This window comes from Myotis nattereri (genome assembly GCF_964212035.1).
Source record: "Myotis nattereri genome assembly, chromosome: 2".
NCBI lineage: Eukaryota > Metazoa > Chordata > Mammalia > Chiroptera > Vespertilionidae > Myotis > Myotis nattereri.
In genome coordinates, this window is record NC_138076.1 from 122380583 (window position 1) to 122394728 (window position 14146).

General features: G+C 46.1%; 1 protein-coding gene across 1 annotated transcript in view; it reads right to left on the reverse strand.

Annotated features, from left to right (window-relative positions):
* LOC308513838 (maestro heat-like repeat-containing protein family member 1) overlaps positions 1 to 14146 on the reverse strand; it is a gene marked incomplete at its 5' end in the record, with an annotated part of 68650 nt that overhangs the window by 24507 nt on the left and 29997 nt on the right. The window contains 12 exons of the mRNA XM_081083939.1: positions 636 to 768; positions 1023 to 1177; positions 2243 to 2392; positions 2955 to 3052; positions 3511 to 3646; positions 4618 to 4722; positions 8078 to 8167; positions 9652 to 9787; positions 10380 to 10459; positions 10831 to 10956; positions 11674 to 11826; positions 12137 to 12259. Coding sequence (XP_080940065.1) covers positions 636 to 768; positions 1023 to 1177; positions 2243 to 2392; positions 2955 to 3052; positions 3511 to 3646; positions 4618 to 4722; positions 8078 to 8167; positions 9652 to 9787; positions 10380 to 10459; positions 10831 to 10956; positions 11674 to 11826; positions 12137 to 12259 — 1485 coding nt within the window. The remainder of the gene's footprint in view (positions 1 to 635; positions 769 to 1022; positions 1178 to 2242; positions 2393 to 2954; positions 3053 to 3510; positions 3647 to 4617; positions 4723 to 8077; positions 8168 to 9651; positions 9788 to 10379; positions 10460 to 10830; positions 10957 to 11673; positions 11827 to 12136; positions 12260 to 14146) is intronic.

Genomic DNA, 14146 nt, shown 5'->3' on the forward strand with positions numbered 1-14146 from the left:
AGGACACGTGGAAAGGAGGAAGCAGAATTGACTAGGTCTGGTAAAGACAGAAATGGTCCCACAATCCCACACACTGCCCCTCCCTGTCACTGCCCATAGGTCACAGTGCACTCTGACTGAGGTTTCTAAGAAGCACTCAAAGACTGAATGCCCACAGCTCAATCCTGGGGAAATGAGGGGCCACACACATGTAATCTGCTCTCTCTTTATTGACAAACATTAAAAACAAAAAGGGAACCAACTCTAATTTTTCAGCAGAAAATAAATTGGGCCACCCAATTTCAGACAACCAAACTTCATCCTCTGCCCCAGCACCGCATGCCCCTGGCCAGGCCCCAGAAATATGGGCGCCAGACACAAACTCAGGAGATAGAAAAGCTGATTAACACTGAACATCAGTTTCCTTGTCTATGAAATGGGATTGATTCCTGCACTTTCTACATCATGCAGTTCTTGGATGTACAAAGTTAAAGTACTAAACGTATGTGCAGTATTCATGAGTCCAGTGTTAACAGTCTCCTCTTCACTGCTCCCTAACAACTGCTCGCACCTGACAGGTGCCCTTTAATCTTCGCCTCTGCACGCAAGTCCCAGACATAAGTCCTCCGCCCCCCGCCCGCCCTCCCCATGCTGACCTCCACGGGCTGCAGGGCTTGCTCCGTCGTGCCCTCTGTGGAGTGGTTTTCCAGGATGCCTATCAGCAGCTGCAGGACGTTGATTGTGGTCTCTCGCTCGGTGCCGAACACCTTCCACACGGCCAGAATGGTTCTGCAGGAGCCAGGGACAGCTATGTCATGGGCCCTGGTAATCATATTCTAGTACCAATCTGGTCTTGAGCCTATGAAAGGCCAGTTCTCCGGTTCTAGAGGGAGTGAGGCCCAAGAGGACTTGGCCAAAGAATATGAAGTTTGATTGGCATCAAGAAGAATGCATCGTTGTGCAGTGATTTTTAACATGGGCTTGGCTTGGAGCAGGGGAGGGTTTACTGGGATGGAGTGTGCTCCTGGGTGTGGGAGAGGTACCTATCCCAAGGGAGGGGCCTGTTGAGCAGCAGGGGCACAACGCTGTGGGTGCTGTTGCCTGCCAGCAAGCACAGGGCCCGAAGGGTCTCCTCCTTTGTGTTGGGATCCAGCTGCAATTTGAGCCTTTCCAGGATGCCCGCCACAATTTCCTCCACCTGCAGGGGAGAGCCAGAACACCCCGTCAGTCCTTCTTTACTTCCTTCCTTCCTCCTCCCTCTCTACTGAGTCCTCAAACTCAAGAGGCATAGTTGCAATCCTGTCCCTGACTCTCTTCTCAAGGAAGAGTTGCGGGGTGCCAAAGGCCAGAGCAGCAGGGCCCAAAAAGGGAGCTCGGGCCAAGGCCCACTAGAGCAAATGCCTGTCCAGAGCCCCAATGTCCAGAGAGGTGGTCTGAGGTTGCTCAGGAGACAGAAGACCCTCCAGAAAGAAAGCCAAAGCCCTGGAGGCACTCAGGCCTTTCCCCCAGCTAAGGTCAACTTCCAGTCCTGAAACTGCAGGGACAGTGGCACTGGATGTGGAAAGACCACAGGGTTCTCATCTGGTGCTCAGAGCTCTAAACTATGGACCTCTGGGAAGTCCTTTTCATTGTAATATCTCAAGGACTGTCATGGTGCCCGCCCATTTCTGGTACCTAGGCCACGGCAGTCACATAAATGAGTGAAGGCAACCGGTGTCTGGGGATTCATAGAGAGAAGGGGGTGGACAGCCCATGACAGGGGATGATGGCCACTCAGTACTATGTGACCCGATTTTAAAGTTGTTTTTTTCTTAGTGATGTGAGGCACAGATTTCTAAATGCTAGGCCTTCCCATATTTATGCTAGCTTAAAAGAACATTTATGCATAGGTCAGTCATTCTGTGAACTTCCTTGTTTCCAATCCACAGCCTTACCCCTTCACAGAAGTCTAAGCTCCAGACACCCCAGCAGGTTGGGGTGAGTCCCCCAACAATGCCTACACCCCTGCACATGGCTGTCATTACTGAGGAATCGGCCGCCCAGATAGGAGGCACTGCAGTTACAAGCTCAGGATTACAAATGTCGGAGCTCAGTGGGACCACAGAGGAAATGTAGTGCAAGCCTACATTTTAGAAGTGAATGAATTAAAGCCAGTAGAGGAGAGGGACTTGGCTACAGCCCTTTGGCTGCTTGGTAACAGAGCCAGGACATGAGCCAGTGCTCCTGACATTCAGGCCAGAGCTCCCACCCAGCACCATACTACCTTTATCAAATCTGAGCCCCGCTTTTTCATGACAGCGCTCATCAACTGGGCTGCAGCCAGAGACACGTTAGCCCTGCTGCCCGTCAGCTCCTCCATGGATGTCAGCACCAGGTTGGTGAGCTGCCTCTGGGTGAAGTACTCTGCAAAGGCCTGCAACAGGGTGGGATCACATGGTGCGATGAGTCTGGATGCAGGGCTCCCCCTGCCCGAGACAGCCTGTGCCATTCCTCCTGGTGAGGGAGGGCTTCTCTTGGGAGCTTCTGTGCTTCTGTCCTAGGCTTGTGCTGTCTGCCTAACTCCTAGAAGACCCTTTCCTGGGGACAGAGTCCTGGGGATGGAAGGGAGGAAACACTGGTCTCAAGTGCAATGTGGGGCTCAGAGGTCAGGGGGTGCAGAGCAGAACCCCAGGAGAGGAGGGCTGGGGCTAAGATCCTCAGTGACATCTCTGAGTCTACACATTGCTCACAAAGCAGCATTAGCATGAAGCAAATGCTTCTGGGGGGACAGGGGAAGACAAGGATCAGGACCATTGATGCTCAAGGGGGGACAAATAGTAGCATGTGATAGGAAAATTTCCCCCAAAGGAAAAGTTCACATCCAGTAACAGAATGGGAAGAGAGACAGGGTAGGAGTCCCACCCCAGGAGTCTATTACAGCCTGTAAATGAGACGCCCAGGCTTCCCTCACTTTGTCTCTGGTCCTGCTCCCTCACCTCGGCAATTTTAAAGGTGTTGTTATAGAACAAGTTGGCACTATAGACTTCATTCATGTCCTCTTCTATCCACAAGCCTTCTATTTTCTTCTTCATCTCTGAAACAGAGACACCCGACCCCACCTCTCAGACACTCAGAAGGCATGTGAAACTCCCCCTTTCCCACCTTCTAGCCCAAAGCTCCTACTGAACTCAGTCAGCTTGGGGCTATGTATGTCCTTTGGGGCTGGGAGTAGAGGAATGGGCATTAAGATAAGAAATGGTGGGAGCTGAGGTAAAAGACAAACAAACTATCTTGCCTGCCTCCGAGCAGAGATAGAATTAGATAAAAGGATGGGGTTGAGCCAAAAAAGAAGAAACTAATTCTAAAGAAGTATTTCCTATGTAGGTATTTTTTCCCAAGAGATTATCTGTAGATGTTTGGGGGTAGGTTCCTCAATGGAAATGAGGTACTCAGGCAGCTTCTTGGCCCTCACTGTCTTGGGATGAGTGTGTGGGGATGGCCAGGCCTAAGTATGTGGTTGGAGGGGGAGGGGTAAGAGCAGGCTCCTCATACGCTTTTTCTTCAAGAGGATACAGTAGAGGTGATACACAGCCTTGGAAGACAGGAAGCAGATGCTGTCCACTGGGTCCTGGCAGCGCATGGCCAGCAGCTTTACCAGGCGCCCCAGCCGGGTGAATTCAATTGCCATCTGGGGAAGGAAGCTGGAAGTCACAAGTTATCCCAGCCATTCCCTTAGGCCAGCCATGGGCAAACTATGGCCCGCAGGCAGGATCCAGCCCGTTTGAAAAGAATAAAACTGAAAAAAAAAAAGTCCGTACCCTTTGTGTAATGATGTTTACTTTGAATTTATATTAGATCACACAAACACTCCATCCATGCTTTTGTTCCGGCCCTCCGGTCCAGTTTAGAACCCATTGTGGTCCTCGAGTCAAAAAGTTTGCCCACCCCTGCCTTAGGCTGAGCAATCACAGGAAGAACTCAGAGGAGGAAATGCATATACCAGAGACATGAAAGGTGAGACTATGTGAGGTTAATGGGAATGGAATTCGATAGATGAGTTGTGGCCATAAAGGACATCAGAGGTCATCGTTTTATAATTACCTTACTCTATCCCCCATCTTTGCCCCTTGACACCCCACTCATCTGTCAAGTCTAGTTCAATGCCTTCTTCTCTATGACGCATTCCCTGCCCCCTCAACTTGTAATTGTTTGTTTTGATCTTTTAGTCCCACTATATTCAGTTTATCTATTCATTATCACCTTCTCTTTAAGTTTGTTCTATGCATGCCTCTCTCCCCAGTGGACTGTAAGGTTCATGAAGTCAGAAACTATCTTGGTCATCTGTGTATTCGCTATAGCACCTACCACAGCGCCTGGCACAAGGCGAGTGTTTAGTCATTGCTTGTTCAGACAAATAACATCAGACTGAACCAAGTGGGATGAAATAAAACTGATGGATGGAGAAAAACACCAAGTAGAAGATGACAGAAGGGGAAAAGGAGAGAACAGGATGGGATCCACAAGAGAAAATAGTATGGGCCAGGGAGAATGAGGATGAGAATGAGTGACTGAGGCTGGGTAATATATATGATGAAGGTAGGGATAAGGGCAACCAGACAGGGTATGATAATTCAGACTCCACGGCCGCCTCCCACTCACATTGAAGTCCTCCATTTTTGCTGTAAACTCCAAAATACGTGCAGCACACCACATGGCCCGTTCCCGCTCGTTATCCTTCTGGGAATTGAGCCAAGGATCCATAAGCTGGAGGAAGAAGATAATGAAAGGAGATGCCCATTCATCTGTGTCCCAGAGAACAGAAAGATATTCTTGAACCTGGCTTTTACAAAGTTTTAGGACAAGAGTTCTGACAGCAGGACCTCTTTTGCCAAGAGGCAGATTATATGTGGGTCTGGCACCAGAGGTTTCATTCTCTCCTCTTTCCTATCAAGTAGACGCGGTATTAAATCCTCCAGCCCCATATTTTCCCTTCGTCTAGGTGATAGAAATCTCCTCAATTCCAACCCCCTTCCTTCAGGTTCAACAGTGGCTCTCAAAATATATCCACTCTATTCACTTCAGTGATTCAACATACCTCTGAGTTCTCCTACCCTCCGCCTCCCATTCTTCAGTAGAAAAAGAACTTGGTGATAAAAAATAACAGTCACTGTATTCACAGATTCCAGAGTAAAGTGTGTGTAAATCTATTTGAAAAATATCACTATAAATGGTTTCACATGAAACACAATGGAAAAGTGTCTCACCTTTGGTTAATTATGGGTACTAAATACCACTGCTACTTGTCAATCTACAGTCATCAATCTGACAATGATGCAACCACACAGACCATGATATATAATTGAAAAAGAAGAAGAGTAGCAGGTGAAAAATCCACAACCAACTCAAAAGAACACTGATGCTACACTGACCAGAAGAAACACGTCCTGCCCTAGTCAGTTTGGCTCAGTGGATAGAGCATCGGTCTGCGGTGGGTCCTGGATTTGATTCTGGTCAAGGACACATGGCCGGGTTGCAGGATCCATCCCCATTAGGGTGTGTGCAGGAGGCAGCCAATCAATGATTCTCTCCCATCATTGATGTTTCTCTCCCTCTATCCTTCACCCTTCCCCTCTGAAATCAATTTTTAAAAATTGCTGAAAATTGAATAAAGTCTATGTCTTAAAATGGCGTGTCAACACCAATTCGCTGTTTTTTGTGTGTTTTTAAATATGTTTGTATTGATTTTAGAGAGAGAGTAAAGGAGAGGGAGAAAGAGAGAGAGAGAAACATTGATCAGAGGGAAACATTTATTGTCTGCCTCCTGCACACACCCTCAAACCCCCTCAATGGGGATCAAGCCTGCCACCCAGGCATGCGCCCTGGCCGTTAATTGAACCAGTGACCTCTTGCTGCATGGCCCAATGCTCAACCACTGAGCAATACTGGCAAGGAAATTCCGTGGTTTTAATAGACGCTTTATGTAATATTTGTGCAACTCCCAGTGAATCTACAATCCTTTCAAATTTAAAAGTTAAGAAGAAAACCAGTAGCAAAATAATTACAAGCAGTCCAACATCCATCCATAGAGGACTGATTTAATAAACTATATTACATGCACACAATATATAAAACCATAAAAAAAGGAATATATCACCGAAACCGGTTTGGCTGAGTGGATAGAACGTCGGCCTGCGGACTGAAAGGTCCCAGGTTCGATTCCGGTCAAGGGCATGTACCTGGGTTGCGGGCATATCCCCAGTAGGAGATGTGCAGGAGGCAGCTGATCGATGTTTCTCTCTCATCGATGTTTCTAACTCTCTATCTCTCTCCCTTCCTCTCTGTAAAAAATCAATAAAATATATTAAAAAAAAAAAAGGAATATATCTGTGAACTGATGAGGATAAATGAAAAAAGCAAGGCCAAGAGCACTGAACAGAATGTGCTAACGACTGTGTAAAACAGAAAGGGAAATAAGAATACACCATAAACAGAGATTTGCTTATTTTCACAATAAGAAAAACAGGCAGGACAAACCAGAAGTTAATGAAAACGGTTATCTATAGAGGGTGAGTGCGAATAAGGTTAAGAGGATCAGCTTGGGAGCAAAAATCCTCTGAGTAAAGCTTTACATGGTTTTACTAGCAAGTTTTTAACTATGTAAATCTTTATATCATCAAGCCCTTCAGTTAAGTAAAAGAAAAGCCCTAAAATTTAAGACAAACAAGTCAAAATTATATCAATTGACAATATAATCATACAGAAAAAAATATTTCAAGTAACTTTTAAACGCAATACTCTGAATATAGTCCTCAGTGACCTATATTTTAATAACAACAGGAACTGCAAAGAAGTCTTGAACTCCCTGTGGTAACTGGGGAATAGCAATTTCAGGAGAAAGCCAAGTATCCCAATGACAGTAGCATAGAGTACATCAAGTCAATAAAAAGACAATTTTAAAATGGGCAAATCAGTTGTACCTGCACCTCACGTCTTTGAGCCAAGCACTTTGTAAACACCTCACTCATTACCAAATGACTGTATTAACTAGGTGCTCTATGTCATTCCAGTTTCCAAGAGAAAACTGAGGCAAACAGACATTAAACAACTTCCCAAGACCATACAGCAAACAGCAGAGCCACCATCTGGAACCATAGTGTATGGCAGTCCCCAGCCTGTGTTTTGAACTGTTAACTGCTATGTGGGAGCAGTGGGCAGCTGAGAGAGAAGCTGGCCACAGCTATGGCTGAAGGGGAAGAAGGAGGAAGCTTTCTCCTCTAAAGGCAAGACCAATATTAGTTATTTGATCTTAGCCCTTATTATCATTTCCCTAAAAGCTTTGCACCCAAATTTCATCAGCAGTTCTACTTCTTAGTTTTTCTGACTGTGAAAATAAGCAGTTCCTAGACAGTTCTCCTGGTCTGTTCCCAACTACACCAGGTCGATAGTGTCCCCCCAAAATTCATGTCCAGTCAGAAACTCAGAATGTGACCTTGTTTGAAAATAGGGTCTTTGCAGATGATTCAAATTAAGGTGAGCTCATACTGGATTTGTGGGTCCTAACCCAATGACTGCTGTCCTTATTAAGAGCCCTAGCTGGTTTGGCTCAGTGGATAGAGGGTGGCCTGCAGACCGAAGGGTCCTGGGTTGGATTCCAGTCAAGGACACATGTCCGGGTTGTGAGCTCAATCCCCAGTGGGGGTTTGCAAGAGGCATGCGATCACTGATTCTCTCTCATCATTGATGTTTCTCTCTCTCTCTCCATCTCTGAAATCAATAAAAACATATTTTTTTAAAAAAAGAAGAGAAACACACACACACACACACAAACACACACAAATGCCCTGTGAAAATAAATGGAGGCTCAGATTGGAATGATATGTCTACAAGCCAAGAGATACCATGGGTTGCCAGGAGTTCCCAGAAGCTAGGAGAGATGCACTGAACAGATTCTCCTTCGGAGCCTCCAGTAGGAACCAAACCAGCCAATACTTTGATTTGGGACTTCTGTCCTTTACAACTTGAGAGAATGTATTTCTGTTGTTTGACGTCACTTCGTGTGTTATTTATGGCAGTTCTAGGAAATGAATAAACTGACGTTCAGGGGCTTCCTCCCACGAACCTGCAAGCAGTTCTGGATCCGGGTGGGCATCTCAACAATAAGTGTCTCCATTAGTCCTAGGAGGGATTGCATGGTTCCCTCCAACAGATCCTGAGGGGGAAAAGAAACTCAAAAAATTACCGACCTATCAGCCCCAACCCTCCTTCTAAACTGCTCAGCATTCTGGCTATCCCAGCCTTCCTTGAGAAAGCCTGCTCCAAAAACTTCCCTACATTCAAGCACTACTGGCCCATCATTCACTTCAATTAATCCTTCTGTTGTTTCACCAGAGCACAAATGTCTGCCTGGTGTGTAGTTTGTCCTGGTGGACTGGGAGTTCCCCTGCAACATAGCTACCCCCCTCCTCCATCCCCACTCCCTAACTTGAGCTCAGCTGGGACTCTGGTCCCAGGGATACAGCTTCAGTAAGCAGCCAGGACTGACAGGCTGACTGGCTCCAGGTGGGAGGAGGACTGGCCTGGCTGTCTGCAGAGTAACTGATTCACAAAATCTAGGACAGTGGGTTTCTCCCTCTTATCCTTGAATGAACCAAGTGGCCTTGCCCAAAGCCTTATAAAGAGAGTAGGTGATCTGCCAAGGAGGACTTCTAAACGTAGGGCCTGCTGGGAGAACCAGAGCAACATTGTGATAGATCCCAGCCACAAAAACTGAAAATCAGGGGGGAGAAAAAGAAAGGCAGCTCTCCCTGGAATAAAATACTCGGAAGAAACCTACCTAGGTGTAAAGCTATTTGTACAGGGCAGCTGGAACTCCCAGCTTGCTCCAAACACAGGGAAATCCTGTCAAAATAACTTCCTCATCCAAAGCAGATTCACACTGAGGGAGGCCAGAGAAAACCCACCTCCGCCTTTTCTATATGTACCAGTCTTTCCTTCATGACATAACTGTGAACTAAAAAATAAGGATTACCAGAAATCGGATAAAAGGAGGCCCAAGATGAACAAACCAACTGACCGTAAAGAAAATCAAGCTAATTTGGTAAATAATAGAAACCTGTATTTTTAAATTCTTTTTAATAGCTTCAAAAACATTTCAAGAGACTATGGCATCAATAAAACAAGAACGACCAGGCAAGATAAAGGTGTAATCAGAACACATGAAAGAATTCCTAGGAATTAAATATGTGAATATAAATTAAAAACTGAATCTCTCTTTCCTTCCTTAAGGAAACACTGCAGGCACTATAAGAAATAGACTCTGATTGCTTGCTCCTGGGATTCCCTGGCTTTACTTACCTGTCAACCGTTAGTAAAATCATATTTGAACCTTCTAGTCTCGTTTCAATCACACAGCAGTTATAAAGGGAAGGATCAAGTGTCTGCCTTTGGGCCAGAGTGTTAAAGTGGTGGCAGTGGTAATCAGCGGGTAGAAGGAGGAAGTTAGATCTCAGGAGTAGTGTTCAGACTACATGACCTACAACCTCTTCTTCACAGGAGGGCTTCCTTCCAATGATTTTGTGTTTTTATTAAAGAAGGCAGAAGACTATTACATAAAACTGCCAAACCTATAGTTCCTAACCTCTTAAAAAAAATAAAAAATGAGACCAGAGAGACAAACATCAAAGAGTTACTTACCACATTGGCCTGGCCCTTCTTGGGACTAGATGCCTCCTTTCGTAACACTTCTCTGGATGGCAGGCAGAACACACTCTTGAAGCATGTTCCCAGGAGCTCTACTCTTTCTTCTATCTCTAAGAGGGGCCTGAGCATCCTACGATCCAGGGAGAAGAAGTGTAACCAGTGTGCTCAGGAATAACAACTGAAAAGGGTATAGACAGAGTGATGGAGACAGAGGAATAAGTGGGAGCAAGAAAGAGGAAGATATCAGAAGAAAGGGTATTAAAAGAAGAAAGGGAGTAACAGTAAGAAAGGGTGAAAAGAGCCAGGAAGATGGAAAGAAAGGAACTAGGGAAAGAGAGGAGGAATGACTATTACAGGAAAGGGTACTGCTAATTTGGGATGATATATTATTACTTGTTAGTTCCCCAGAGCTTTTGAGAGAACGGGACATCACTGATGGAGATGGAGGTGCCTATCAGGGACAGGGCTGAAAGCAAAAGGATGCCTAAGGCAGAATTAACAGCAAGTGTCTATAGAGACAGGAGAGGCCATCTCTACTAGGTCCTTTGAAAATCCAATTCAAAAACTCTTGGCCAAAAGAAGTGGCAGATATTGGCCAGTAAATTTCTACTATTCCCTTATGCTAGAAGCAGAAGCAGAAACTAAGAGGGGGGATCAACTAGGGAATAAAGAGCTGCAATAGAACTGGGTCAAGGAAGACAGAGTGGATGGTGTGTTGTTACCTGAAGTTATTGATGATGTTCATTGCCTTCTGTCTAATAGAGCTGGAAATGGAGTTCAATGGCTCCTCCTTGATTAGGTCCTAACACACACACACACACACACACACACACACACACACACACACCAAAAGGATGGTGAACATATTTTTCCTGTTTGCCTCTGCCTCCTCCCACTCCAGGCTGTGTTCATAACAAGGTGGAATTTAGAATGTTTAGTGACTTGCAAAGGCTCTGAGGACAGCACCTCTCTCCTACTCCCCACCACACCTTCCCTACAGTACTCACCCCAGCCTTGAGGATGGCAAAGGGAACACTAAGGGGGGAAAAGGAAACTAGAAAATCTGGGCTTTTACCTTCAGCTCCAGCCTAGGAGTGCCACCAATGGTTTCCCTGTGGACCCATCCTCCCTCCTCTCTGCATTCCGGCCTCCATCCTCCTGCAAGATACTTACCAGCATGATGGAAACAATTGCCAGCTTGTGGGGGAACTTGAATTGAAAGGCCACGTGCTGCTGCCTGCCCAGGGCTTTTGTCAGTATGATGAGGGCATTCAGGTAATCCAGCTTCAGGGCCTTATCCTGAATGAACCAGTATGCTCAGGGTTCTCCAAGGTGGCAATGGATCTGTGCCAGGGCACACTACCTACACAGTCTGGGGGGTGAGGACCTAAGCCTTCTTTAGCCTTCCTTAGGCTGATGCTCTGCACCTTCCCTCTGAGGGTAGACCAGTGCATCCCTGTGGTGGACAGAGCCAGTCCTCTCACCAACCCCCTTCTGAAGCCACCCTCATGTTACTCTGTAACTAGGACACATCAAGCTTCCTGGTCTCTCAAGGTATTGTCTTTCCCTTGAACAAGTTTTACCAAAAGATAACTGACTTGGGAATGGAAAGGGATTCTTCTCCAACCCTGGGACCCATGCTTTGGACACATAGCAAAGGCAGGAGAGCAGTATGGCCACTCCGCTGCCTCTCCTGAATGCTTCTTCCTACAAACACTAGGGAATTTAGGTTTTACTCATCCCTTCATCAGAGAGGGCAGTGAAGAGCTCAATGGCAGGTTACGAAGCTCTGTCAGTAGGAAGGACACACTGTGAAACAGACCTAAAGTTACTGTGGTCTCCTCCTTGGGCCAATTAGAGTCTCCAATTAGCAGGATTAAGTGAAAGGATTAAAATGTGGGAGAAGTCACTGTACTAGCCCCTGACTCCCATTTAAGGCCAAGCATCTTTTCTTGGGCGGTAAGAGAGGACATGGCAGAAATGCAAAGCTGGAGAAGTAGAGTAAGCAGGAAATACCTTTTCCAAAATGCAGTTGTGGTAGTGTTGCAGGATCAAAGCCAGCACGGCATCGAAATGCATGAAAATATCTCCCTTGCTCTCTAAAATAATCTTGCTATAGCTTAAGTAGATGGTGTTACAGACAAGCACCCATTCCTTTCGCTGATGTTCCTGTAGGGGGGAGGGGGAAACAGGTTCAGAGAGGAAAAGGTTGCTCAGACGATTTGGGAAAGAAGATGGGACTGTGGGATGGCGAGCAGCTTGGGGGACAGGGTGGGCATGTAGCTGGTGATACCAGGGCCTGAAATGCAGAGCAAGAGAAAAGGATCAAGGATGAAACGTTCCCACAGTTGTTTCCAGGGAAAGAGAAGCATTTATAGATGAGTCACAAGGCCTCAGAGAAATGGGAGGCTGGAGTGATGGGGATGCCTTGGAAGGATTTGTATGGGAGGCTGGTAGAGCACCCTGGGAATGACATCACCTTTGCCAGTGTGAGGATGGACGATGACTCCTTGTCAGTGAGGACAGCACTATACACTTTCAGTTGCTCCAGGACTGTCTTCAGATGTTTCTTGGACACGATGCTGAATGCCACAGCAATGCCCTGTAACAAAGAGAGCCTCAACCCCATGCCACAGTTCGGGGTGAGCCAGACACATGCTATGTTCCCCCACAAGCAGGATATACATAGAGGAAGGGGAAGGGGAAGGAGAGGAAAGAAATGGAAAGGAGATTTGGTTCTCCACGTTTGAAGTACTGAAAATCCAGGTGGAAAACCAAATATCTTTGCGAGAAGTAATTGAAGAAGTAAATTATTAAGAAAAATCATAGTCACAGATTTACAAACTCTTGGTATTGTCAAACCTAACCCTGTACATTTCAGAATGCTTTTATAGGCACTAGGAATTCAGAGAATGGTTACTCTGAGGAGGGAACAGAAGGAAGAACAAATCCCAGGCACCTTGCTGACAGGATTGGATAGCTAGTCAGAGAGGAGATGGAAGACAGGAAGACTTGCAGAGAATGCCAATATTTCTAGATTAGGAGAACAGGAAACATCAGTAACTCTGACCAAAACAGGCAGGTGAAACAGAGGATTGTCTACGTTGAAGAAAGAGAGAAAAGAGTGAGTTTCTGAATGTGTTGTGTGGGAGATCATGGCAAAACAACTCAGTGGTAATGTTGTCAGTGCCAGTAGGTTTGGGAATCACAACCTAGAGAGAGTCAAAAGCATGAAGACTTGGGGATTCTGTGGTTCCTGCCAGGAACAGTCTTTAACTTAACCCCTCAGCCTCATAGCAGGTCCTTTTGACTTCAGTGTCAGCTGAGTCCCTCCCTAGAGCTTATTGAACAAGGATGACTGGGCACAGAGCTAACAAAATGCTCAAGCAGACATTCAGGTGCCAGCTGTTAGCAAATGGGCTCATTTGTGCTGGAAGGGCCACCATTCGACTTTGCAGCAAGAGCAGACAGATGGAGGGAGCCTCGGGACAGTGACAGGCTCCAGGACACAGATCCTGGAGAGGGAGGAAATTTTAGTGGGACTTGTAGACCATTGGATATCAGGTAGATAAAGGGAAAATTTTACCTCTTTAGAAAAGAGGGACTAGTGGAGCATCAGAAGGGGGTTCTATTCTGTCCCTCTTCTTATGTCCTCCCTTAGCCATGGCTACCACTCCTTCTGGTCATCATCATCATATGACATCATCATCATAACTGACATCATCAGAACATCAGTGCTTAATGTTTACTAGCCTTATACATGTTACTTGATTAATCCTCACTAATACATTGTGGTAAATATTGTCGTCCCCATTTAACAGTCAGGGAAAATATGTTTCCCAAATCTAGACACGAAGCCCAGGTTTGAGTTCCTGGTCTACATGCTTCTGTACATGACCACCTGACACTCCAACCCCTCCCAGTCAAAAACTAAGTACATGTACTTCCTCCCCCTTTGTCCTGGGTTCCTGGCCTTAGGGAAGGATACCATTCTCCTCCCACTGGACCAGAAACCCAAGAATCATCCCAGAGGCCCTTTCCCCTCTTAACTTTATCTTTTTTTTTTAATATATTTTATTGATTTTTTACAGAGAGGAAGGGAGAGAGATAGAGAGTTAGAAACATCGATGAGAGAGAAACATCGATCAGCTGCCTCCTGCACATCTCCCACTGGGGATGTGCCAGCAACCCAGATGCATGCCCCCGACCGGAATCGAAACTGGGACCTTTCAGTCCGCAAGCCGACGCTCTATCCACTGAGCCAAACCGGTCTCGGCAACTTTATCTTCTGTATTCAATCTGTTCCCAAGTGCTAGCAAGAGGTCACTTTTACTTCCTTATCAAAGAACTCTGCACTCCATTCCGACTAGACCATTGACTGTTCTCTAGATGTGGTCCCCAAAGTCTTGATCCTGAATCTTGACTCAGAATGTTATGTCAACCGGGAATACCTGCCTCCCTCCTTCTCCTAAACTCGCCCCAACCAACC